This window comes from Oryctolagus cuniculus, chromosome 17 (genome assembly GCF_051225735.1).
Source record: "Oryctolagus cuniculus isolate XC-2025 breed Fujian yellow rabbit chromosome 17, ASM5122573v1, whole genome shotgun sequence".
NCBI lineage: Eukaryota > Metazoa > Chordata > Mammalia > Lagomorpha > Leporidae > Oryctolagus > Oryctolagus cuniculus.
This window is the reverse complement of record NC_142883.1, coordinates 64,459,039-64,485,130: the sequence shown is the minus strand read 5'-3', so window position 1 is coordinate 64,485,130 and position 26,092 is coordinate 64,459,039. Positions and strand designations below refer to the sequence as shown.

The 26,092-nt window shown below is 43.9% G+C and overlaps 2 protein-coding genes and 1 long non-coding RNA gene across 3 annotated transcripts in view; 2 read left to right on the top strand and 1 right to left on the bottom strand.

Annotated features, from left to right (window-relative positions):
* The window catches only part of LOC149121302 (uncharacterized), a 153,287-nt gene extending 145,144 nt beyond the window's left edge, over nt 1-8,143 (top strand). The window contains exons 3-4 of the mRNA XM_089317022.1: nt 4,174-8,055; nt 8,132-8,143. Of these exons, the coding sequence (XP_089173148.1) occupies nt 4,174-8,055; nt 8,132-8,143 (3,894 nt within the window). The remainder of the gene's footprint in view (nt 1-4,173; nt 8,056-8,131) is intronic.
* Nucleotides 8,144-8,168: 25 nt separating this feature from the next.
* The window catches only part of LOC149121301 (leucine-rich repeat-containing protein 37A2-like), a 30,027-nt gene continuing 12,103 nt past the window's right edge, over nt 8,169-26,092 (top strand). The window contains exons 1-7 of the mRNA XM_089317146.1: nt 8,169-8,978; nt 10,626-10,697; nt 14,187-14,258; nt 18,175-18,246; nt 18,861-18,941; nt 24,531-24,602; nt 25,155-25,229. Coding sequence (XP_089173272.1) covers nt 8,182-8,978; nt 10,626-10,697; nt 14,187-14,258; nt 18,175-18,246; nt 18,861-18,941; nt 24,531-24,602; nt 25,155-25,229 — 1,241 coding nt within the window. The 5' untranslated portion in view covers nt 8,169-8,181. The remainder of the gene's footprint in view (nt 8,979-10,625; nt 10,698-14,186; nt 14,259-18,174; nt 18,247-18,860; nt 18,942-24,530; nt 24,603-25,154; nt 25,230-26,092) is intronic.
* The window catches only part of LOC149121300 (uncharacterized), a 47,237-nt gene continuing 36,723 nt past the window's right edge, over nt 15,579-26,092 (bottom strand). Inside the window, exon 3 of the long non-coding RNA XR_016223729.1 lies at nt 15,579-16,501. This is a non-coding gene — a long non-coding RNA (uncharacterized LOC149121300). The remainder of the gene's footprint in view (nt 16,502-26,092) is intronic.

Here is a 26,092-nt window from a genome sequence, read left to right as displayed (position 1 = left end):
AAAACTAAAATAGGAATAAAAACCATTCATTTAGCAGGTAGCTTCAGAACAATTAACAGGCAATAAGACAATATGTAAACATTACATTTTGCATTTTGTGACAATAAAACCTATCTTTATACTGAATTTTTAAATTTTTAACTATGTATTTTTATTTATTTAAAATGCACAGTGACTTGGGGCTGGTGTTCTGGCATAGCAGGTGAAGCTGATGCCTGCAACACTGGCATCCCATGTGCGTGCTGGTTCAAGACCTGGCTGCTCCACTTCTGATCCAGCTCCTGAGAAAGCAGCAGAGGATGGCCCAAGTGCTTAGACCCCTGCTACATGGAAGATCAAGAAGAAGCTCCTGACTCCTGACTTTGGCCTGGCCCAGCCCCAGCCATTGCAACCATTTGGAGAGTCTCTTCCTCTCTCTGTGTAACTCTGACTTTCAAATAAATAGATAAATCTAAAAAAAAAAGACAGCATGACACAGAGAGAGAGCAACAAACATAGATCTTCCGTCCACTGGTTCATTCCCCAAATGCCCACCACAGCCAGTGTTGGGCCAGACCAAAAGCAGAAGCCTAGAATTCCATTCAGGTGTCTCTCATGGGTTTCAAGGACCCAAGTGCTTGAGCTGCCATCAACCACCTACATAGGTGTATCAGCAGGAAACTAGAGGAGAAGTGACACAACCAGAGCTCAACCTGCACTCTAATATGGGATGCTTAACTCACCATGCCCACTGTGCAACCCCCCTCCTAATTTGACATTTTAAATGTTGAAAACACAAGAAAACACTTGGAGAACCTCATAGGCAGCATCTAGAAATACAACTAGCACAATGCTGATTCCCAAAAATACCCAAGAAAAATAGCAATTGAATGATGTGAAAGATACACTTAGACATGTCTCTGATACCCTCCAAGACCCTTGCAAATCACTGTCAACACCCTCTGTGCCAGGAAATCACCCTCTACTTCTTAAAAATTCCCCAGTACACTTTATAAACCATTTTGACCTGTTCTGCAGCAAGTGACTCATTTGCAGACAAGCGATACCATCATTATTCAGATCTAAATCATACAAAGCACCCATACAAACCTTAGAAAAAGGAAATCTGGACCAAGCATGGCCCTCAGGTCCTATTACCTGCAGCCTGCACCCTCATCTCTTCAGTGTCCCCAACTCCACTTCTCTTCAGTCCACTCTCAGCTCAGGAGCAAAAATTCTGTTTCGGATATTTTATGTGTGTCCTCTCGGGAAGAAAAAAAATAGCATTACATCTACTCAAATCTCAAAATTTGAAAGTTTTTTCCAGCTACATTTTAAAACTATTTATATATTTATTCTTGTTTTTATTTGAAAGAGAACAAATAGAAAGTGCTTTGTTATCATTTATGGTCTAAAATAGATGTTCTAAATGACTGTTTTTTTCATTCTCCAGGATTCATACACTACCACGTGTCATTATTATGTCATCTATACAAGACAGGACTGCCATATTCAGCCTGGGGAGCTAACTGGGGTCTCAGCAACTTCCAGGCGTGGAGAAGGGAAGCCACACTATTCCCCTACCATCCCCCACTGCTACAGAGCTCCAGAGTCTGCAAAAAAGAGTTCACAGTGGGCCTCTGTAACACTCCTACCAGAATCAGTCAGCACAACTTGTAGGGCAAAGCAAAGATTCTCTACATCCTGCAATGGTGATAGTTTGTGGCATTACTCCAGAGTTACGCTCACACACTGTATGAGCCAGAGCGATGCCCTTTCATTTCTGGGGGTTAGCACCAACATCAGCTCATTTAAAAAAAAATACCCCCACCCTGGGAGATCTGTACCCTGCAACACCAGGACTGCAACAATTAGTTCTAAACTTCTCAATCCCACTGAAGTCTACCCAGTGCAATTACTGAAGAAACTGCTTGCATTCCACCTGTCTGGACTCATACCCACCAGAATAAAATCTGTACACCTTGTAGTCACATGTAGGACTGGAACAGGATCCCAGCACTGCAGGCACAGAATTACCGAATTTACATGCTAAGCCACAGCGCCAGCCCCTTCACTTCCTTTTTTTTTTTTTTGACAGGCAGAGTGGACAGTGTGAGAGAGAAACAGAGAAAGAAAGATGTTCCAGGCTGGTGCCACGGCTCAATAGGCTAATCCTCTGCCTTGCTGCGCCGGCACACCGGTTCTAGTCCTGGTCAGGGCGCTGGATTCTGTCCCGGTTGCCCCTCTTCCAGTCCAGCTCTCTGCTGTGCCAGGGAGTGCAGTGGAGGATGGCCCAAGTGCTTGGGCCCTGCACCCCATGGGAGACCAGGAGAAGTACCTGGCTCCTGCCATCGGATCAGCATGGTACACCAGCCTCAGAGCACCTTTTTCCATTGGTTCACCCTCCAATGGCCGCTGCGGCCAGCGCGCTGCAGCTGGCACACCACGCCGAATCGAAGCCAGGAGCCAGGTGCTTCTCCTGGTCTCCCATGCAGGTGAAGGGCCCAAGGACTTGGGCCATCCTCCTCTGCACTCCTGGGCAACAGCAGAGAGCTGGACTGGAAGAGGAGCAACCGGGACAGAATCTGGTGCCCTGACCGGGACTAGAACCTGGTGTGCCGGCACCACAGGTGGAGGATTAGCCTATTGAGCCACGGCGCCAGCATCACTTCCATTTTTAATACCATTACTGGAGTATTTGGCAATAAAGACATTTGTATCCCACATTCAGAGTACCTGGGGTTCAACATACAGATCTGGCTCCTAACTCCAGCTTCCTTCTAATGCAGACTTTGAGAGCAGCAACGGCTTGGGTAGTTGGGTTCTTGCCACCCATATGGCAAAGCTGGATTGAGTTCTTGACTTCTGGTTTGACTGGCCCCATCTCAGCCATTGCAGGTATTTGGGAAATAATCCAGTACATAAGAGCTCTCTCTCAAATAATCATTTCAAATTTTAAAAATATGAAAATCATTACGATATGCCAAGCCATGTGCTAGGTACTGGGAATAAGATAGAGACCTCTCTTGGAGTTTCCATAGTAGAAGCTATGTCAGACAGTGCATAATAAAATAGATTATGAAAAGGGCTCTGAAGGAAGTCAGCTGGGTTCTGGTCACAGCAGTATGCTTTGCGGACATTAACATCTTACGTATCTTCTCTATGGGCCACACAGGGTAAAACCATGAAAAAGTGCCATTGTTACTTCTAGGCTAGCAGCTGTACTGAGCCAGGGTAGAATGGAGGAAGTTTTCCTATGCCAATGTAAACTGCTATTGATTTCTGTTCTAATCATCACACCCACACTGAATTGCCCATGTCTCTACAGAAATCTTCTAAGAACTGATTTCATTGTAGCCCCTACCTAACAGAACTGTCAAATATGAAAACAAGGATACTGAGACTTTAGAGGAAATGGCCTCGTTCCATAATAAATAAGCATAATAGGGCCAGTTAGGGCCCTGATGGGAGGAAAGACAGCTCTTGGATTTGAACTTGGAGGAGGAAACTTCAAGCTAGCAACCAGAACCAGATAACTCTGAAGACCCCCCCCCAAAAAAAAACCAGCCCTGTTACTTCCTTGGGAAAGTCCGCCTCCCCAGCCCCACCCCACACTAGTGGGCTGCTGGGGTTCTGGAGCCACCTGGGTCTGTGACCCAGTGGCTGTAGAAAAAGGCTGCCCTGGCTCAAAGCAGAAGAGCCCTGGAGGCGGAGCCTAATAAAGAATGTGTAAATAAAGGTCAGGTGTCATAAAGGGTGGGGCGGGGTGCACAGTTGCTAAGGCATGCCCTCTAAGGGGCTGCCATAATTCATTAGCTCATGCTCAGGGCATGCTGTGTGTGCCCTAGCATCCTGAGTTACTGTATCCTGAAAATTCATTAGCTCATGCTCAGGGCATACTGCGTGTGCCCCAGCAGCCTGAGTCACTGTATCTTGAAAACCCCGTCAATGACCCCTTTGTGCTTGTGGGTCCCATGGCTCCTCTTCAACTGGCAGCCTTTGTGGCTGCCAGCCCAGGCGACTCAGCCTCTGGAGTGGGCCCAGGACCTGGTCCAGCTGACCTCCAGCCTCCCTTGGCTCTCTGAGCCCTGGTCTTCCCACTCCCCGAACTTCCCACCTGAATCGCCTGACGCACTCACACCCCCGGCAGACCCCGGCGGCTTTGATTACCTGGGGTCTTCTGCTCTCTCCCAGATGCTGGCCTCGCCTCGAGAGTCCACAGTGAGTTTGCTTCCTTTTCTGGACATGGATTCAGCTCAAGGGGTGCCCCCAGAGCCAGAACAGCTTGCTTTTCCAAAGCAGTATTTCAATAGGCTGACTCGACAACAAAGGCTACCAGAGGCCATTCCCGTGCTAGACGGGGATCAGGTTCAGCCCCTGGCTCTGCCTCCTCGACTGGAAGGAAAGATTCACCAGTCATTGGAAGCATTCGTTCTGCCGCTAGACAGTCAGGATTCACAAGGAAACAAGTTGATTGTTTCACCCCTGACCCCCAAGAAAGATCTAGCTCGGCGTCGACGGCTTCCTAAGGTTGGTGTTGGAACTCCAGACAAAGCGGCCAAGCTTCAGGGTCAAAATCAAGTGTTGCCGGCTGACTATGGGGTCTATCCTGGTGGTTTTCCTACGGAATCCCAGGAGAACCCAGGAGAACCTGCACAGCCCTCTGAGCAGGCTGAACCATCTCAATTCCTGCTGGAGGGCCAGACTCAAAATCCAGAGACTCAGGAGCCCATCCAATCCTCCTCCGCACAGCAAGAAGGACAAGCTCCGCCTCCACAGGCCGTTGAACCAGATGAACCTTCTTCACCCCAGCAAGAGGGCCCAGGTGCAGACCTGCAGCAGCCCGAGGAAGAAGCATCTCCGTTGCAGCAGGAGGCCCCCACTCAGAATCCATTTGCTACTGCAGAAGTAGTAGGTCAGGCATCAGTGTATCACAGTCTTAACACTCCATCCTCACCTCAGATTGTAGCTCTCCAAGCAAACTTCCCCAGCGTCACACTGAAACCTGCAGACACGGAGCTGACAGAAGCCTCAGGGGCAGGTGAGGAAGTTCAGTCTACTCCAAGCATGGAGCAGGCTCCAGCTCAGCCTCTGGGGCATCCTGAGGGAGTGGGACTCCCCTCAGCCCAACAAGAGGCCCCAGTGCAGACTCCGGAATTCCCTGGGAAGGTGGAATCTTGGACTCAAGAGGGTCTAGCTCAGACCTCAGATCTCCCTGAGGAGACTGGACCTTTCTCTACCCAAAACGATGCCACAGCTCAGCCCTCAGAGTATGCTGAGGAAGTCAGCCCATCTGTAGGCCAGCAGGGGGCCCCAGCTCAGCCTTCCGGCCTGCCTGTGAACACTGAATATTCCTCCAGCAATCAGGAGCAGCCTGCTCAGCCTTCCGAGTCTCCAGAGATCGAACCTTCTAGAAGCCAACTGGAAGACCCGGAGAAGCCTTCGGCACTCCCTGTGGAAGTCAAATCTCCAGTACAGCAAGATCCCCGAGCTCAAGCGCTAGAATCTCCTGAAGAGAATATCATAGCTCAGACTCCACAGATTCAGAAGGGGACGGACTGGTCTCCAGATCAGAATCAAGTTCACCGTTATAACCTGCCCAATGTTACCATCAAGCCTGCAGATGTGGCGCTGACCATAACTCCGGAGCCCACCATGGAGTGGGACTCTTCTCCAGTGCAGCAGGAGGGCTCTGCTCAGACTCCGGGCCCTTCTGTGGAGACAGAACCCTATATTAGTGATCAGGAGCAGCCCACTCAGTATGTTGAGTCTTCTGTAGAGAACAAACCCTCTCCAGCCCAGCAGGAGACCCCATATCAAACTCTGGGCCCTTCCCTGGAGACAGAAGCTTCTCCAGCCCAGCAGGAACCCCCAGAGCCGACTCCGGTCCCTTCTGCAGAGACGGAACCTTCCCCATTCCAGCAGGCACCCAGAGCTCACACTGCACGCCCTTCCGTGGAGGCAGAACCTTCTCCCCGTGAACAGGAGCAGATAGCTCAGTATGCGGAGGCTCTGGTGGAGACTCAGCCTCCTCCAGGCCCTCCCGTGGAGACAGAGCCTTCTCTCAGAGAACAGCAGCAGATTGCTCAGTACGCGGAGGCCCTGGTGGAGACTCAAGCTCCTCCAGGCCAGCTGGAGGCCCTAGCTCTGATTCCAGTCCCTCCTATGGAGACCGAACCTTATATCAGTGAGCAGGAGCAACCAAGGCGGCCCTCTGAGTCTTCTGAGGAGGTTGAATCTTCTGGAAAGAAGACAGAAGTCCCAGCCCAGCCTCCAAGTCATCACACAGTGACCATTTTACCTCCCGGTCACCATCAAGTTCAGCAGTACGACTTGCCCAATGTGACTACTAAACCTCCAGACCTGCAGCTGACCCTAACACCAAAACCTGAAGCAGAAGTGGAAACATTTCCAGTCAGCCATGAGGTCACAACAACGCAGGCCTCAGTCGCAGCTCTGCCTCCAACACCTCTTGAAGAGGTCGAACCACTGCCAATTCAATCTCCAGAAGTTATGCAGGATGAGAAACCCTCTACGACCCAGCAGGAGGAAACAGCTGAAATTTTACAGACCCCCGAAGAGGCTGCACCTTCTCCAATCCATCAGGAAGCCCAAGCCCATGCCTCAGTGTTCCCTACGGAGCCTGAGCCTTTGAAAGACCAGGAGGCAGACACAGCTCAGCAGCCAAAGCCCCCGGAAGAGGATGAGCACTCCCCACTTCCAGGGGTCCCAGCTCAGCCTGAAGAACTGAAGGAACCTTCACCAAGCCAGCAGGGGATTTCTGTTCCACCTCTAGAGCGCCCCGTGAGTGCTTACCAATTACCACTCCAACAGGGAAACACAAACCAGCCTTCAGATATCTTCCCAGAGATGAGTGATGCTACCCCAATGAATATGACATTTTCACCTCATATTCCAGAAGAAATACTCAGAACTCAGCATTTAAGGTTGTCTAAAACCAAACCAAAACATGTGGATATTGACCTTACCAGAACCCTAAAGCCCACTCCAGAGGTTTATCCTTACCCCAGTCAACAGGAAGGACCTGCCCAGCCTACAGTTCCCACCAAGCAAGTTGAATTTTCTCCAACCCAGCTTGGGCCTCCTCTTGCCAAGCCTCCGGCACTGCCTGAAAAGATGGAACTTTCTCGAGTTGAGCCTCTAGAGCCCCTCAAGGAGGCAGAACAAGCTCCAGTGCAAAATGTAGCCCCAGCCAAGCCACAAGACTTCCCTAACACTCAATCGTCTGCAACCCAGCAGGAGCTTCAAACTCAGCAACCAAACCTGACCAAAGTCACAGGTCAACCTTTGGATGTGGAACTCACCATAACTACACAACCTGGAATGGAAGGCGGACTTTCTCCAATCATGCAGGAGGCCCCAGTTCAGCTTCCAGGGCCATCTAAGGGGGGTATAGCTCAACCCCCAGGATATCAGGGGATGACAGTTCCAACACCAGCTCAGGATCAAGCTCCGTTTCCAAAATCACCCCGCATCACATTTCAACCTTTTGATCTGGCACTTACAATAACTCCACAGCCCATTACAGAGGCTGAACTTGCCACAAATGTGCAGGAGACTCCACCTAAAGAATCTGTAGCTCAGCCACCAGTGCATCATGAGGGTCAAAATCAACCTCCACTAACACCCAGTGTCACAAATCAACCTTTAGACCTGGCACTTACCATTACTACAGAACCTACTACAGAGGCTGAGCATCCTACAGACCTGAGCAAGACTACAGCTCCATCTCCAAACCTGACTCCAGTCACAACTCAACATCTGGACCTGGGACTCACCATAACTCCAGAAACCAGCAGTATGGTGACTGAACCCTCTACAGACATGCAGGAGACCTCCAGTCAACCTCCCACGGAGGGTGTAACCCAATCTCCAATACATCAAGAGGTGACAGTTCCAACACTGGGTCATAATCAAGCTCAATATCCAACATTGCCTCACATCACAGTTCAGCCTTTGGACACAGTGCTTACCATAAATGCAAAGCATACCAGGAAGGCTGAACATTCTACAGCCCTGAAGAAGACTAAAGTACCTCCCGTGCTCCATGAGGAGGTACTTTCACAACCAGACCAGGTTCAGGCTCAGCATCCAACCCTGACAGAAGTCACAGTTCAACCTTTTGATGTAGAACTTACCCTAACTCCAGAATCCGTTGTGCAGGGTGAACCACTCCCAACCATGCAGGAGACTTCAGGGCAGCCTCCAGGGCCACATAATGAAGTGGTCTATCAGCCTCCAGTTTATTATGAGATGGTAGTTCCAAAACCAAGTCAAGATCAAACTCCGCATCCAATGTCACCCAGTGGCACAGCTGAACCTTCGAAGTTAGAGTCAACCATAACTCAGGTACCCACTACACAGGATGAACATTCTACAGCCTTCAAGTCTATATCTCCTCCTCCTTATCCAATGTACCCTGAGGTGACATTTTCACCTCCAGTCCAGATTCAGACTCAGTATACAAACCTGCCTCAAGTCACAGTCAAGCCTCTGGACCTGGAAATTACCCAAACTCCACAACGTACTACAGAGGCTACACCTTCTACTACCATGCAAATGACCCTAACTCAGTCTACAGAGCCACTAAAGGAGCTCGTAACTCAGTCCCCAGGGGACAATGAGATGACAGTTCCAACAGCAGGTCAGCATCAAGCTCAGCACCCAACATCACCCAGTGTCATAGCTCAGCCTTCCAAGATGGAGCTAACCATAACTCTGGTACCCACTGCAAAAGCTGGCCATTCTCCATCCCTGAAGAAGACTACAGATCTACATCCAGGCCAGGTTCAGACTCAGCACTCAACCCTAACTGAAGTCACAGATCAACCCCTGAATGTGGCTGCCACCATAAATGTCTGTGAGCTCTGCACTTGCAAAGATGAGACACTTTCATGCACTGGCCTCAGCCCAGTGCAGAAGCTTCACAGAGTTCCTGTACCAGAGCCCAACAGCTACAATGGCACCTTCAGCATATTGTAAGAATCTCCCTTCCTCATGGTTCCCTACAGCCTGCCTGTCTCAGCAGCTTTTCCCCAAGATCTTCTGAGCCCTCCTCAAGTCCCCACCTTATGTTGACTCTCTGTGTGTGTGTTTTTTTTCTGGACAGGCAGAATTAGACAGTGAGAGAGAGAGAGACAGAGAGAAAGGTCTTCCTTTTTCCATTGGTTCACCCCCAAGTGGCCACTTTGCTTGTGAGCTTTCTTATCCTCCTTCTCTTCTTGGACTTGTGTCCCTTCTACAGTCTCATGTGATTGCCCTTACTCCTTTTCCTGATTCTTTATTCATTGACATTCACCATACTATTACCTCATTGCTTTACTCCCATTCTTAAACACAGCCCTCATCCCGACTTATTAGAGATGATACAACAGGTTTAAGGATAGATTCTGGAGCCAGGTTGCCTGGCTTTGAACACAGGTCTCCCAGGGATTAGCTTTGTGACTTTGGACAAGTTATTTAGCTTGGATTCAATATCCTCATCTGTAAAGCTGGCTTAAAGAATGGTGCGATGGATTGTAACAGAAAATAAAAATGCGTGACTCCACAGTCTTTCCCTGGATGACAGCGAGAATGGTGGTGGTCTATAAGGCAGAAGCACAGCAGTCAGAAAGAAGAGCCCGTTAGTGGGAGATGTGTTCAGTGTTAGGCACTTTTTATTGATGACATAAAGTAACCCGAGAGGACATATCCACCAGGAAGGTGAGCATACAGGTATCTGTTTTATTGCTGCTCCTGCTTCCAGGAAAATGTGTACCTAAAACAAATAGGTTCATTGTTGCTGAGGAGTGAGGACAGAGTTAAAGCTAAGCACTCACAGCAATTCAAAGTTGAAGCTAAATATAAGTCATTTAACAGCTTCTTGTAAACAAGTATCGATTATGAGCACCTTCCCCCTTTTTAAAAAGTGCATAGAATGTAGGATAAAATGTGAAAGTATGATCCCCCACACACCCTCATCATCCCCTGGTCCTCACTCTATCACCTGTAACTCAGGCTGTGTGTCTTTCCTTCCAACCTCCTCTCACTTTTTTTCCTATGGAGGTAATGCTTGGCTCCTGGCTCAGTGATCGGCACTTTTACCCTATGCTGTATTCCAAAAGGCTTTCCACATCAGCACCTTAGTCCCTCTGATTTTAAATTGTCTGTATCCATTCAGTACTTGGAAAGATTTCAGCAGAGGGCGCTTGGCCAAAGCACTGGTATTACCTGCATAGGTTTTCATTATTCTTATTGGTGACAATACATTTTGCCCATTTTTTTCTTGAATAATTTATCCTTTTCTCACTGATTTGTAGAAGTCAGTGTAGACACCTGAGTTATTTTGGTGAAAATACTTAATTTTCAAAGTGATTGACTGTCTTTACTGTCAAAGAGACTGGACAGAGACGAAGTTAAGCTTCTGAGAGGATGCTTCATTGTTTATGTCAGTGGCCCCTCATTATTTATTGAGTGAGCAAACTGGGAAGCAGAGAGCTATGGAACATAAAAGCACTGGTATTTATTAGAAAGCTGATAATATTTCTGTATTTCAATACTCCCCCATGAGGGTGCCATGATTTTTTTCCTCGTTCTGTTCATTCTTTTCCAACCCATTCAAGGATGTGAACTGTGTTCCTTTACAGAAATTTCCAAGGAAACTCGATTTCTTTCATTGATGAAAATGTATGGAAAGCATACCGCTGGGCTGAGACACTGTGAGTACACACTCCCAAACATGAATACACAAAACTAACTGCATTGTAAGAGCTTTCTTGTTTTACTATTTTGAGGTCAGTATGTCAGAAAAAGTATTCCCCTCTCCATGTCACAATCAACATCTGTTGATTATAATTCAATGGTTGTTTTAACAAGGCACAGAATTTGAAATAAGAAACTACTTCTATTTATTTGCATTTTATCAGTAATACCATTACATTCTTAGTAGATAAAAAGTGATAGGGATAGTGAAGACCTTCATTATGTCCTAACTCCCTACCTATGAGGTAATAATTACTGCTCTGAGTTTGGCATATATCCTTCCAAAAAATTACCTACAAACATATTTACATAGAGCATAATAGCTGTGTTGTGTGGTTTCTTTTTTTAACCTAAATAGTAACATCCTGCAACTTGGTTCTTTCACTTCATGGTTTCTCCTGGATTTCTTTCCCTCTTAGTACTCAGTCAGTTACCCTATTCATTTAACTCGTGCATGATATTCTATAGTATGGATGGCCATTTCACAGTTTACTTAATAATCCCTCTATTGATGGATTTTCGATTATGTCCACTTATGTATTGCGGCAAGGAAAATCCTTGTGCACACTTGTGAACATGGACAAGCATTTTGCAAAATAGAAGTCTAGAAAGAAAATGGGGCAGCTAGCACTGTGACATAGCGGAAAAGCCTCCGCCGGCCATGCCAGCATCCCATATGGGCGCTGGTTTGAGTCCTGGCTGCTCCACTTCTGATCCAGATCTCTGATATGGCCTGGGAAAGCAGTGGAAGATGGCCCAAGTGCTTGGGCCCCTGCACCCATGTGGGAGACCTTGAAGAAGCTCCTGGCTCCTGGCTTCGGATCAGCACAGCTCCGGCCATTGTGGCCAACTGGGGAGTGAGCCAGTGGATTGAAGACCCCTCTCTCTCTCTCTGCCTCTCCTTCTCTCTGTGTGTAACTTGACTTTCAAATAAATAAATAAATCTCAAAAAAAAGAATGAAAATGGATGAAGACTACGGAAATAGGAAATTTTAATTGTCTTCAGAAAAGCTGTGCACACATACTTACACTCCAGCTAACAGAATATAAGAACATTCATTTCCCTTCATCCTTTTTAAAAAGATGTATTTGTTTACTTGAACTATGGGAGTGGGGGGAGGGGGAGATAGAGCGAGAGCAAATGAGAGAGTGAGAGAAAGACAGAATCTTCCATCCACTGCTTTATTCCCCAAATGCCCAAAACAGCCATGGCTGGGCCAGGCCAAAGCTAAGATCTAATACTTGATTCTGGGTCTCCCACAGGGATGACAAGGAATCAAGCACTTGGGCCATCATCTGCTGCCTCCTAGGTGCACTAGCAGGCATCTGGCTCAGAAGCAGAGGGCCCAAGACTTTAACCAGGCTCTCCAATATGGAATTTACGCTTCTCAAGTGACGGCTTAGCCTGCTATGCCCCAACACTGACTCTTCCCTTCACCTTTTCACCTCGGGATGCTCTTTGTCTTTTTGCTAATGTGACTGGCAAATAAAAGGGTTCCCAGCTGAATCTGGATTTCTCTGATTACTCATAAATTTAAATGTCTTTATATACTTATTGAACATCTATGTTTTGTTGAGGTTTTGTCCACTGTCCATTTGTTGAATTATCTTTTCCTTACTGATTTTTGAAAGGAATCAGTTTAGACTCCCAATTTTGGGGGAAAATACTTAACATTCAAAGTAATTAACTAAAAATAAAAATCTATCATGTCACCTAGGCCAGTGAACTAGAAATTTTGAAGTGCTGAGTGTAACATAATAAAAAAAAGGAATTAATTGACATTTTTCATGACAGTTTGCGTGTTATATCACTGGGACAACTTGTACAGACATCATAAATTATTTCTGAATACAAACAAGACATATAACAGACAAAGGAGAAGGGTTATGATCACTTTAAGATAAATTTTCCCAGGGCCTGTGCAGTGCTGCAGTAGTGCAGTGGGCTAAGCTGCTACTTGCGGCGCCGGTATCCTGTACGGGCACCAGTTCTAGTCCCAGCTGCTCCACTTTAAATCCAACTCTCTGCTATGGCCTGAGAATGCAGTAGAGGATGGCCCAAGCACTTAGGTCTGTGCACCCATGTAGGAGACCCCAAAGAGGCTCATGGATCCTGGCTCCTGGCTTCCAATTGGCCCAGCTACAGCCATTGCAGCCATTTGGGGAGTGAACCAGTGGAGAGAAGACCTTTCTGTCTCTCCTTCTCTCCATCTGTAATTATAACTCTGAAACAAATAAATAAAATCTTTTTTAAAAAAGATAAAAGTTTCCCCTTAGCCTACTATCTCATTTCTGATGGGAAAATGCTAGAATCAGGCAGTTGTGACTTTTAATTTATGATGTTTCTTAAATACAATACACACAGTTTGTATATATTTTGGTTATGCTTCGTTTAAAGATGTCCCAAACTTGTAAGAAAAATCAAAGTCAGGGCTGGCACTGTGGCATAGCAGGTAAAGCCACCACCCACAGTGCCAGCATCCCATATGGGTGCCGGTTCGAGTCTCAGCTGCTCCACTTCTGATCCAGCTCTTTGCTATGGCCTGGGAAAGCAGTGGAAGATGGCCCAAGTCCTTGGGCCCCTGCACCCACATGGGAAGACCTGGAGGAAGCTCCTGGCTCCTCATTAGCACAGCTCCAGCCTTTGTGGCCAATTGGGGAGTGAACCAGTGGATGGAAGACCTTCCTCTCCCCTCTCCCCTCTCCCTTCTCCCCTCTCCTTCTCTCTGTGTGTAACTCTGACTTTCAAATAAATAAATAAATCTTTGGAAAAAGGAAAAATCAGAGTCATCTGACACAAAAGTAAATAACACTAGTTTCCTCTGAAGAGTGAAGACGGGAGTTGGAAAGGCTAAGGGATAAAGGGAAGGGGAAGAAAATTTAATTTTTCTTATTTGAGAGGCAAAGGCAGCATGCTATCATACACTGTTCACTCCCCAGATGCCTGTAGTGGTGAGACTGGGTCAGTCAAACTCAGGAACCTCAAACTCAGTCTTGTTCTCCTACATAGATGGCAGGGATTTAAATACTCAGCCATCATTACTGCCTCCCTGGTCAACCTTAACTTGTAGCCCCGGCATACCTCAAACATGGGGCTTCGGTAGTAGGGCTTGGGGAAAAAACAGAAGGAAATGGCAGTTCTGCCAATCTTGGTGCCTCCCAGTGTTAGGTTCTAACAGGGACATTGTGACCTACAGAGCAGACATTACATTTATGATTTGGTGGGAAGGACGGATAGGTGTATAGAGATGGACAAAAAAGGGAGAGTGGGAAAAATGGTTTAAATTAAAATACAACAGACATTGCCACCCTAGAAGTAAATTAGAATCTGGGTATTTAAACAGCACCATTACCAAAGTTTCCTCTACATACAGACTTAGTCCTATGAAGCAAACAGCTGCAGTTAGTTGTCATTTTGATTCAGAAGTACCTCTTTCATTTTCCAGAATCCTCAGTGAAAATGACTTGACTGAATTACATAAGGACTCATTTGAAGGCCTGCTATCCCTCCAACACTTGTAAGTCAGTTAATCATACTTATTTATGAGATTTTAGTTACATTATCTAGGAAACAAATATGGGTCCCAGCTGGATAATCTCTAAGGTTTCTTCTGGAAGTCTACACTGTAGGGTCTCATATCTCTAACATGGAATACCTATTATGTGCTTTGTGGTTTTTTTTTTTTTGACAGGCAGAATGGACAGTGAGAGAGAGAGAGAGAGAGAGAAAGAGAGAAAGGTCTTCCTTTGCCATTGTTTCACCCTCCAATGGCCGCCGCGGCCAGTGTGCTGCAGCCGGCGCACTGCACTGATCCGATGGCAGGAGCCAGGTGCTTCTCCTGGTTTCCCATGGGGTGCAGGGCTCAAGTACCTGGGCCATCCTCCACTGCACTCCCTGGCCACAGCAGAGAGCTGGCCTGGAAGAGGGGCAACCAGGACAGAATCCGGCACCCAGGCCGGGACTAGAACCCGGTGTGCCGGCGCCGCAAGGCGGAGGATTAGCCTAGTGAGCCACGGATTATATTTGTATTTAATTTACAAGCAATGGATGAAATTGGATCCAAGGTCTGTCTTCATACAGGTCCTAAGTTAAGAATGAGTTTTATATTTATAAAGGACTGTATAGAGAAACAAAGAAACAAGAAAATGCAACAGAGACAATATGTGGCCCACCAAGTCTCAAACATTTATCATCTGGCCTTTACAAACAAGGTTTGAACAAGTTGGTTTAATACAACAAAGGGAAGAAAACATAAACCAACAACATTAATTTGAATGCTGTCAACTGAAAGTTGTTAGATGATCTAATCTTGAATAAGTTAACCTTTTAATGATTTCTTTTTTTATCTTTTATTTAATGAATATAAATTTCCAAAGTACGACTCATGGGTTACAATGGCTTCCCCCCCCCATACCGTCCCTCCCACCCACAACCCTCCCCTTTCCCACTCCCTCTCCCCTTCCATTCACATCAAGATTCATTTTCGATTATCTTAATATACAGAAGATCAGCTTAGTATACATTAAGTAAGGATTTCAACAGTTTGCTCCCACACAGAAACATAAAGTGAAATATAATAGATGATTTTTTTAAATGATGATGAAATCAGATCAGACCTATTGTCATGTTTAATCCCAGTGAGAGTCAAGTTGGGAATTGATAATTTCTTTCTTTTTTTTTTTTTTTCCAGAAGATCAGTTTAGTGTACATTAAGTAAAGATTTCAACAGTTTGCACCCCCATAGAAACACAAAGTGAAATATACTGTTTGAGTACTCGTTATAGCATTAAGCCTCAGTGTACAGCACATTAAGGACAGAGATCCTACATGAGGAGTAAGTGCACAGTGACTCCTGTTGTTGACTTTACAAATTGACACTCCTGTTTATGGCATCAGTAATCTCCCTATGCACCAGTCATGAGTTTCCAAGGCTATGGAAGCCCCTTGAGTTCTCCGACTCTTATCTTGTTTAGACACGGTCATAGTCAAAGTGGAGGTTCTCTCCTCCCTTCAGAGAAAGGCACCTCCCTCTTTGAAGACCTGTTCTTTCCACTGGGATCTCACTCACAGAGATCTTTTTGCCAGAGTGTCTTGGCTTTCCATGCCTGAAATACTCTCATGGGCTTTTCAGCCAGATCCGAGTGCCTTTAGGGCTGATTCTGAGGCCAGAGTGCTATTTAGGACTCCGCCATTCTATGAGTCTGCTGAGTATCTCACTTCCCATGTTGGATCACTCTCCCCTTTATTTATTCTATCGGTTAGTGTTAGCAGATACTAGACTTGTTTATGTGCTCCCTTTGACTCTTAGTCCTTTCATTATGATCAATTGTGAACTGAAATTGATCACTTGGAATAGTGAGATGGCATTGGCACATGCCACCTTGATGGGATTGAATTGGAATCCCCTGGTATGTTTCCAACTCTACCAATTGGGGCAAGTCAGCCCGAGCATGCCCCAAATTATACATCTCTTCCCTCTCTTATTTCAATTAAGGAACTATTATACCCATGTTGGAAATAGATAATTAAAACAATAGCTACATAATATTGGGAAGTGCACATCATTAATCCTTATTAGGCTAATTACTGGGCCTCTTCAGCAAATAGATTCTTGTCTCAAAAGTACAAGGCTTAAGGAACATAGCAGCATGTGATACTCACAACACTCCTTTGAATGATGATCAGAACTTCTAGGCCATACGGGGACAACCACATCTGCATGGTTCCTCTTGAGCACCTTTCCCATCTGGGCTCCGGAACCTTGCAAACATGGTTTGGAGAAAAACAAATGAGACTACTGCTGGTAGAATAGGCCCTTCATTGTTTCTGATGGAAAATCCTTTGTAGCCTAATTAGTTTATGCTAGTGTATGTATTCACTTCATTTTCAAAATGCCAATCAATTGTCTAAAGCTGAAAGAGAAAGCCAAACACTTTGCCTAGTACTGGAGACACATAAATGAGTAAGACAGGATCCCACCTTCCCAAGAGCTCACAATCTTGCAGGGGAAACAAATACACAAGCTCAAACCAATACCCAACAAGCACTATGTAGCTGACGGAGTGCTGCAGAGGGACCAGGGAATAATAAAACCACACTGCTTTTTAAAAATTCACTTTTCCTTCTTCTACCTACTCAACCATTCCTTCATTTATTAAACACCTGAGTCTATTTCCATGAGTCAGTTTTAAACATAGTGGGCAATGTAGATGAGCAAGGCCAAATCCATGCTTTCAAGAAGTTTATGCTCTGGGGAAATGGAAGGCACAAGTAACGATATCAAAAGAAATGGATATAGAGTCCAGACAAGGGAGAAGACTTTGGGCTGGGTCAGGGATGATGGAACCAGGGAGCAATGCCAGTTGAACAGGACTTCCAAGGGGGCAGTGGGCATCATCAGACGTCGTGGAGAGAATATCGTGGGAGAAAGGGAAAACATGGAAGCTTCTGAGGCACAGAGATGCAGGGAAAGCTGGAGGGTGAAGCCAGGTCTTCCAGGCCTTTGAATGCTGAGCAAGAGTCACCACGGGGAACCATGCTGTCACAGCAGTGCTCTAAAACAGACTTGAGCTTGCACCACAGTTACCTGGGGCTCTGAACCCTACCCCCACAGTAACTGCCTGAGTCGGTCTAGAACAGGGCTGAGAATCTGCCTCTTCTGTAAGCACCTAGTGATGTTGGCCTCGGAGAGTCACTTAGGGCAAGTCCCACTGGTGACTCTGGGTGGGACAGGGGAGAGAAGATTCTAGAGATGGAGCCACCAACAGATGAGTTGCAGGTGAAAAGTGAGGGTCAAATTGTAATCAGTGGAAGTAAGAGTCCTCTACCACCAAGAGTGTTTTCGAGTGGGAATCCAGTGTCGTGCTGTTTTCTGACGGTTCTATCATGGCTTTCATGGACTATCAAGCAACAAGCAACAAATAAATTTCCTTTAGTATGACAGAAAGTGTAATTCTGAATCAGTTCAAAATAATGAATTAATTAGAGAACCAATTTCATTTCAAATGATTCAAAAGGGCATCTTTTTTTCTGGTATTGAATGAAGTTAGAAAACTAGGACTAAACCAGGAAAGGTGTGAAAATGTGAGTATTCTTTGGAATATTAGACATTAAAAATGGAGATGACAGCTTTGCTCCTTGTTTCAAATGGATGAAGACTATGAAAGTTCATCTAATCAATTCTGCACTCAGGAAAGTTTACCACCACAATCTATCAAGATCTATAGTTGTGTATGTCATTGTTGAAGGTTCTAACAGTGAGACTATTAGGAGAGGTTGTAAGAAGGGGTAGTATCTCCAGAGGGTCAAATACAAGTCCAAAGCTTTACAGTTTAGGTAAAAACTGCATATCCAACATTATCAAATGCAAATTTTATTATCCCCACTGACTATATAGGTAATAGCTAACCAAGGCAATGTTTTCCTTTTCCTAGAGATTTATCCTGCAATAAAATAGAGTTTATCGAAAGACGTGCATTTGAGTCACTCCCTTTTTTGCAGTCTATGTAAGTTACAATTTCATCACATTTGGAATTTTAATAAATCTTCACTGTTCACCTTGAAATAGGGTTAAGATTCTACTTTACATTTGTAGTAGAAGGTTGCTAAAATTCTGTAACAGGTCCTTTTCCTCTCTAGCAAAAATACTATCAGGTACAAAGGTCAGAGTGAATCCCACAGAGCAGGGCTTCTCAGCCAACATGATTTTGCATTCAGGTAACAGCTTGCAGCCCTGCACGTGCTGCTGACACTGCGTGAGCTAAGCCCAGCCTGCTGTTAAGCCACTTACTATGTACAGGACAAACCTCCACAAGAAAAGCATTATCGAGTCCAAAATGTCAATAGCATTCAAGTTGTGAAACTCTGTTCCAGAGAAATAAAGATCACACAGTACAAGTATGTCATGTAATATGAAAATAATATGATGAAATTTAATGTAAATGTGCAAGTATAATTCAGAAACCAAATCTTCCAGTACCAGTAAATTCTTTAGTGTGTAGATAAAATGTGGAAGTATTGTTTCATCTATAAAAATTAGAATCACTCCTGAAAGAAGAGTATTCTGAAAATATTTCTTTTTTTCTTCTTCATTCTCTTTCACTCGTGTCTTTTTTTGTAGAAATCTTGGTTGCAATTTACTGACAGAACTGAGCTTTGGGACATTTCAGGCGTGGCATGGAATGCAGTTTTTGCACAATGTGTAAGTGCAATAGATGATGAATACATATTTAAAAACAATTTGTGTATAAAAATTGTATATAGTTATGCTTATCTGGGTATTAAGCCCTGTATATAAACTCTGCAAAGAAGGTCTTCATTTCCATTTTTTTTCCAAAAATCTAACACAAAGTACTCTGGGAGAAAAAGGTTCTGGTGCTTTCTCAGGGTTACCTGCTTTTAAATCCTAATGCAAAAATAATTCCTGGGACCCAGCCAAAGGGCACATCTCTCCCCATCACCCACCCAGATCATAAGCTTTTTCCAAAATGTATTTAGCTCTCAATTTATAAATTATCTGTGGATACTAATAACTTTTGAAATAGGAAGAAGTGGCATATATGTTAAACTGTAGTGTTAAAAAAAATAAGAAAATACACTGCTCTAGCCTAATCCCACATATTTTGTCCTGACTAAACTGCAACAGAAAGTGAGTTTTATTCACTTTCAACTCAACAATTCTGTGACGTTCAATGGCCCAAGGGAATTTTAGATTCAAGATACAGATTCTCCACTAAACCTGATGTTGAAAGACTATCCACCTGTTCTGTAGTTCAGAATCCCAGTCATAACCATTCTGGTTATGAGGGAAGGTTTTAGGATGTGTGGAGGATGGACCAACAGTGCCTGCAGATCTTGGGGAAGAACACTGAGAGTCTGTTTTTCCTATATCCATACACTGGGGAGCTGGTTCCTGGAGCCCCAACACCAAGTGGTTTTGGTAGCATCAGTAAAAATGGCCTCAACATATATCATTCCATTAGATTCCCTCCTAAGGGACTGAGTTCCAGTACAGTTTTCTGTAGACAACACAGGGAGAAAATCTGTGGAATCACAGCATATGAAAAGTAATGAATTCATTTAAGAACATTCACTGAGTGCCAGGCCCACCGAGTGCCAGGTGCTGTATTAAGTGCTGGGGGTACAAACTGGAACAGGACAGAAGCTTTGTCTCCAGAGACTTTCATGCCAGCAGGGGGAAGTTGGACATTGATGGGAAAATGAGTGACAGCCATGCTAGCATCTGTGCAGCAAGGCCAGAGAGAGGAGCTGAAAAAGTAGGAGCAGAGCTAGGGATGGCGCACAGTGCACGAGGCACCAGTTCATTTATCTCAAGATTCTGTGTCCATCTTAAGCCAAAGAAAAAAAGCATTTGCTTCATGGTGATGCAAAAACCAGAGCTAGCTGGTATTGGAAACTAATTCTCTTATCATGCGATCTGAACATATCTAACTCGTGGTTGCTTCAAAAATTGGCACAATGGCTGTAATACACCAAGTGTGTGTTGGGAGCTGGTCTCCTTTATTTGGGGACATATTCTTTTATTAGACAAAGCAAATCTGCTTCAAGGAAACTTTTGGTATCACCGTTGCCCCAGGAAGACACCAGTGATCTTATGACCAAAGACGAGGGTTTTTAAAGTGAAAACAATGCTGTTCACTGCATTACACAGTCCAGAAAAGAGTGCCAGCTGAGCTGGATTCATCATGAACTGGAGTCTAAGCTTCAAGGCTTTACGCTTGCACGTGCCCCTTCCAAGGTCCTGGGAGGGGCTGGAGCAATTTTTATATTCATAATTCTGCATGTTTCATTATAAGGGATTCCCCAAATTAGGTTAAGCTCACGCTCAGCAAAATCTGCATTCACCGTTACTTTGCATGTACTACATGCAGCCCAGTAAACATTCTTCTGAATGAAGCCTCTGTGTAAACTGCAGTGTGGTAGGATCAGTCTATTGTGAATCTGAAATCCACCTCAAAGACATGCCAAGAGCTTACCAGTGACATAACTCTCTTCGAATATTAATACTCATCAAATCTTTCAGTGAAATCAGAAATGAAATATATTATGGAAAATCAGCAGTAATTGATAATTCTAAACATTAAGTATACTTTATTTCTTCTGCTTCATTCATGTGCATTAAATCTTAACTCATTGGCTTCTTTCTAAAAATTGTTTTAGTCACTTCATTGGTTCTCACAATACAAGTTTCATAGTTTAGTAGTGGAAGGACTCTAGAGTGTAGAGAGGGGCTCCCTTACCCAGACAGAGCACACCCACATGCTCACTCATCTGTTACTCACAAGCACTGTGGGTGACTAGGAGGAGAGTCCAGGCTTTCTCCCTCCTCGGATATTCACCCCACTGCTGACACTGTAGGTGAGCTGGGTGTGGTCGTACACTGAAGGTCAGCCATGGGCATCGCCTCCTTCAGGCAAGCTGTGGATACACCTGCATTTGCACACTGCTGGCACAGTCCTCCCTCTGCGGTGTGTCCTGGAATCCAAACAGCATCTCCCCAAACTCAGAGAGAGGCATAAACCTTACAGATGAAGAGAACAACTCAGGTCTGCCCTTTGGGGTGTTTTGTAAGGGTTCACAAGTTTTCACATTGTCACTTCCTGCAACTATTACACTTTTCTTCTCATAATCTTTTCATCTGCACCATATTCTCATCTGTGTAGCAAGAGGTCTTCTTTTCTCTTAAGGTAATTCTTCCTCTGCACCGTATGCTTCTCTTAAAGTATTCTCTTCATTGGCTTTAGGGTTTTTTTGTTCTTTTACTTTTTTCTTTAAGATTTATTCATTTATTTGAAAGTCAGCGACACGGCTGGTGCTGTGGCACAGCAGGTTAATGCCCTGGCCTGAAGTGCCAGCATCCCATATGGGTGCCGGTTTGAGACCTGGATGCTCCACTTCCAATCCAGCTCTCTGCTATGGCCTGGGAAAGCAGTGGAAGATGGCCCAAGATTCTGATAGCTCACTGGGATGCACTTTGGAGGAGCTCAGCTTCATTCTGCATGCTCATCTCCATTCATTCTCTCTCTCTCTCTCTCTCTCTCTCCCTCTCCCTCTCTCCCTCCCTCTCTCCCTCTCTCCCTCCCTCCCTCCCTCCCTCTCTCCCTCTCTCCCTCTGTCCCTCTATCCCTCTCCCTCTCTCTCCCTCACTCTCTCTGATACTGGGCATACAGGCTATTTTTTTTTTGAGAGTTTGAGTTTTTTTTTGTTGTTGTTGCTCATTTTACACATACTTCTCTTTTCTCATTATAATTCCTGATTTGGTTCAAATGTAGACAAAATAACTTAGACAAAGTTCAAACATTATCCAATAGTCATGTGGTTACATATGACTTTGAGTATGCAAGTAATACATCTCATAATTTAAAAAAAATTTGAGAAGCAACAAATTAAAAATAAAATTAATCCACAATCCAAAAACCTAAACCCAAATATTGCTAAGACATCAGTCTATTCCTAAAGCAGATGTTTCTTTTTTTTAACTTTTATTTAATAAATATACATTTCCAATGTACAACTCCTGGATTGTAGTGGCTTTCCCCCCCAATAACCTCCCTCCCACCTGCAATCATCCCATCTCCCATTCCCTTTCTCATCCCATTCTTCATCAAGATTCATTCTCAATTATCTTTATATACAGAAGATCAACTTAGTATATACTAAGTAAAGATTTCAGCAGTTCGCACCCACACAGAAACACAAAGTATAAAGTACTGTTTGAGTACTAGTTATACCATTAATTCACATAGTAGCACACATTAAGGACAGAGATCCTACATGGGGAGTAAGTGCACAGTGACTCCCGTTGTTGATTTAACAATTGACACTCTTATTTATGTCAGTCATCACCCGAGGCTCTTGTCATAAGCTGCCAAGGCTATTTTTAAGGCTAACACTGAGCTTGCCAGGGAGGAACTGTCTAGGGCAAGTTAAATACACAAAACCCACACAAATCTCACTATTCTTACAGAAAGTCAGCCAATTTTCTTGAGTAAATGCCCCACAGGTGGCTGCAAGCCTTTGGTTAAATTTCCAGAATTATCAAAAACTTGATTCTGACCACTTTTACCATTTTGTTGTTCCCTTTATGAAGGGATAAATTTTCAAATGTTCTCACTCCACTGTTTACATAGGTTTCCACTGATGTCACCTACAACATGCTTTTAAATCTCTAGTCTCAATGACTCTGAGCTAAATATCTAATTGTGGGATAAGATTAGGGAAAAGGAATAAAAAGAGAAACTAATTTTCATGAGCGCTATCCTGAGAAGGTTGATGAAATTTTCAAAGTACTTCTATATTTAGTCATCTCAAGCTTCAGATTAAAGTGACAAATATTTGGACCCTTTTCTGCACACATATTAGACACAGTCTGGGGCAGGACTGAGCTCCAGCTCCAGCTTTGCTTCTTACAAGTGCAGTGACCTACAACAAGTTACACAGCCTCTGTGACCCAGCACAATATATATCACAATAGGCTACTGGGGTACAATACCTATCACAGAGGTTATTGGGAACATCCAGTGTTGAATGCTGAACACAGATGCTTGGCAGCCCAATCAATATCATCTGTAAGAATTATTATTTTCACAGTCTGTAACAGTACAGTATGTTTTTGAGTAGAGTTAAACTAAAGGCAGTTTTTTTACCTGTTTTTGTTTTTGTTTGCTTGCTTTAAAAAATTTAAAAATCTATTACAACATTTAGGAATGAAATTTCCCACAACATGAATTTATTCATTGTATTGGTATGGAAACAAAATGTGATTTCTTTACTCAACAAATATTTATTAACCATGCAGCAAATTTCAGGCACTATGCCACACACAGGCATAACAAAGACAATAACAATATCCCTGCCCTCAAGGAGCTACAGGCCAGGAGACTGACAGGCCAACAGGTGATGACAAGCAATGTAACAAAGACTGTGATGTGATGTGATGCAATGTGACGTGATGATGTGGTGTGATGTGATGTGATGTGATGTGAAGATGTGTGATGTGAAATGAGAACACCAGTGGAAGAACGTGACAAGAGTATGGCTTTGACGTGGGTTCTTTTTCCATCAACTAAATGAATTAAGTCATGGCTTGTTTAAAATTTCTAAAGATGAAAGGCAAGCACCTTGAATTATGGAGAACACAGGATTAGTGTTTCCTACACAAAAAAGGGCTTCCCTATCAGTGTGGTCACTTCTATACGTCTTTCTTTTTTAAGACACAGACAGCTCCCATCCACTAGTTCATTTCCCAAATACCTGCAATGGCTCGGGCGAGGCTAGGCCAGGCCCAGGCTGAAGCTGGGAACCAGAAACCAGTCCACGTCTCCAAGTAGGCAGCAGAAACTCAACCAATTGAGCCATCACCACTGCCTCCCAGGGTCTGCATTAACAGGAAGTTGCAATTAGAAGCTGGAACTGGGAATCAAACCCAGGCATCTGATTTGAGACGTAGGTATCCCATCTGGGTGTTAATTGCTAGGCAAAACACTGGCTCCACTTCTAAGGCTTTTCACCTAAAAAGTTCTTTTGCATACTTTTTGTTTATTATGCATTTTTTTGTATCTTTTCTCTTTCTCTTTCTCTTCTCCATTCATCCTCTAAGAGACATAGGTAGTTCCCAAAGAACAAGTGCTTTTTGAATTCTAAGGGTGATTTATAAGTACACAGAAAGTAATTTTAAGCCTAAAATGTCTACACAAAAAAGAATATAATTTCTCATACAATCTTGTGCTTATTGAAAGGCCAATAACTTTAATTCCATTGCATTTTTCAGAAATCTCAATCGTAATCCTCTGACAAATGTTGAAGATTCGTATCTTTTTAAACTGCCAGCATTAAAATATCTGTAAGTATTAAACTAATCCTTTTTTATTTTCATCAAACATTAAATATTTGAGATTGAGGCTAAAAAGTCATGATTTTAAATTAGATTACTGAAAAAAAAATAAATTAGGTTACTGAAAAAAAGTTATTGACTGAGGCAAGAACTGAGAAAGAATTTATCATGGGAAAGACAGCTGGCAGGGCAAGACAGTGTTACATGCAAATGCATGTTAGGAATACCATTTATCCCAAGCAAAGAGGTATAGATGTAAATTTTTTAAAGAAAAAAATAAGAATTAAAAGAGGTCAGTGTAGTATAAAATGAAAAATAAGACAATGGCAGAAAAAGGTGTAGGTTCTACTCTTCAATGCCAAGGTCATTAATCTGATGATGCAAATAGTAAAGTCATTTCAACCAGGGCTTTCTGGAACGGTCTCCATGACAAACTCTTGAGCTGTCTTGCTTTATAGAGAAGCCAAAACTGATGTAACCACATCTTCCTGAAACAACCTTTTTAAGGACAGATCTTTTTATTGAGGTCCACACCATGAATGTTTGGGCTTTCTCCTTCAGAGACTTGGGAACAACACAAGTACCACTTACCACAGTTGAGAACATCCTCATGATGACTCTTCAATTGGAAAACCTGTAAGTTATCTTTTTCTTAGGTTTATTTCCATGTAAGTCTGTAGACTTGTTTTCTTAAGTCAGGCTTATGGAGGTATAATTTTTATGTATTTCAATTCACACTGTAAAGTTTGCTGAGTTTTGGCAAACACGTGGTTATGTAACCACCACCAAATTCCGGATGTAGAACATTTCTATCAACCCAAAAAGGTCCCTCATGGTCCTTTCCAATCGATCGTCTGCTCCCATCCCCAGACCCAGGCCCTCAAACCACTCACCCTGTTTCTATTCTTGTAGTTTTTCTTTCCACAGAGTCTTATAAGCAAAATCATGTAGTAAGTGTAGCCTCTTGTGTCTGGCTCCTTTTACTCAGCATAATCCTTTAGAGATTAAACTACTATTCATGTTGCTGCCTCTACCTATTGCTGAGTAATATTCCAATTGTGTAGTTACACCAGTTTGTTTATCCATTTCATCAGTTTATATAGAACTGTGTTTTCCAACTTTTTGCAATTATAAATAAGGCTGCTAGCAGCACTCACATGCAGGTCTGTGTGTGAATATGTGTCTTCATTTCTTTGGTGTAAATATCTAGGGGTAGGACAGTGCATTACCTACTAAGCGTATATTTAACTGTTTAACACACAGCTAAACTGTTTGCCAAGTAGCTGCTGCAGTCTGCACTCTCACCAACAATGTTCAAGAGTGGCACTTGCAACATGTGTTGTCCCAGTCCTCAGATTTCAACTTTTTTTTTTTTTTTTTTTTTTAGATTTCAACTTTTTTAACAAACATTTAGAAACTGGACGTTGTGGCACAGCATTAAGATACCACTTGGGGGGCTGGCACCGTGACTCACTTGGCTAATCCTCCGCCTGTGGCAC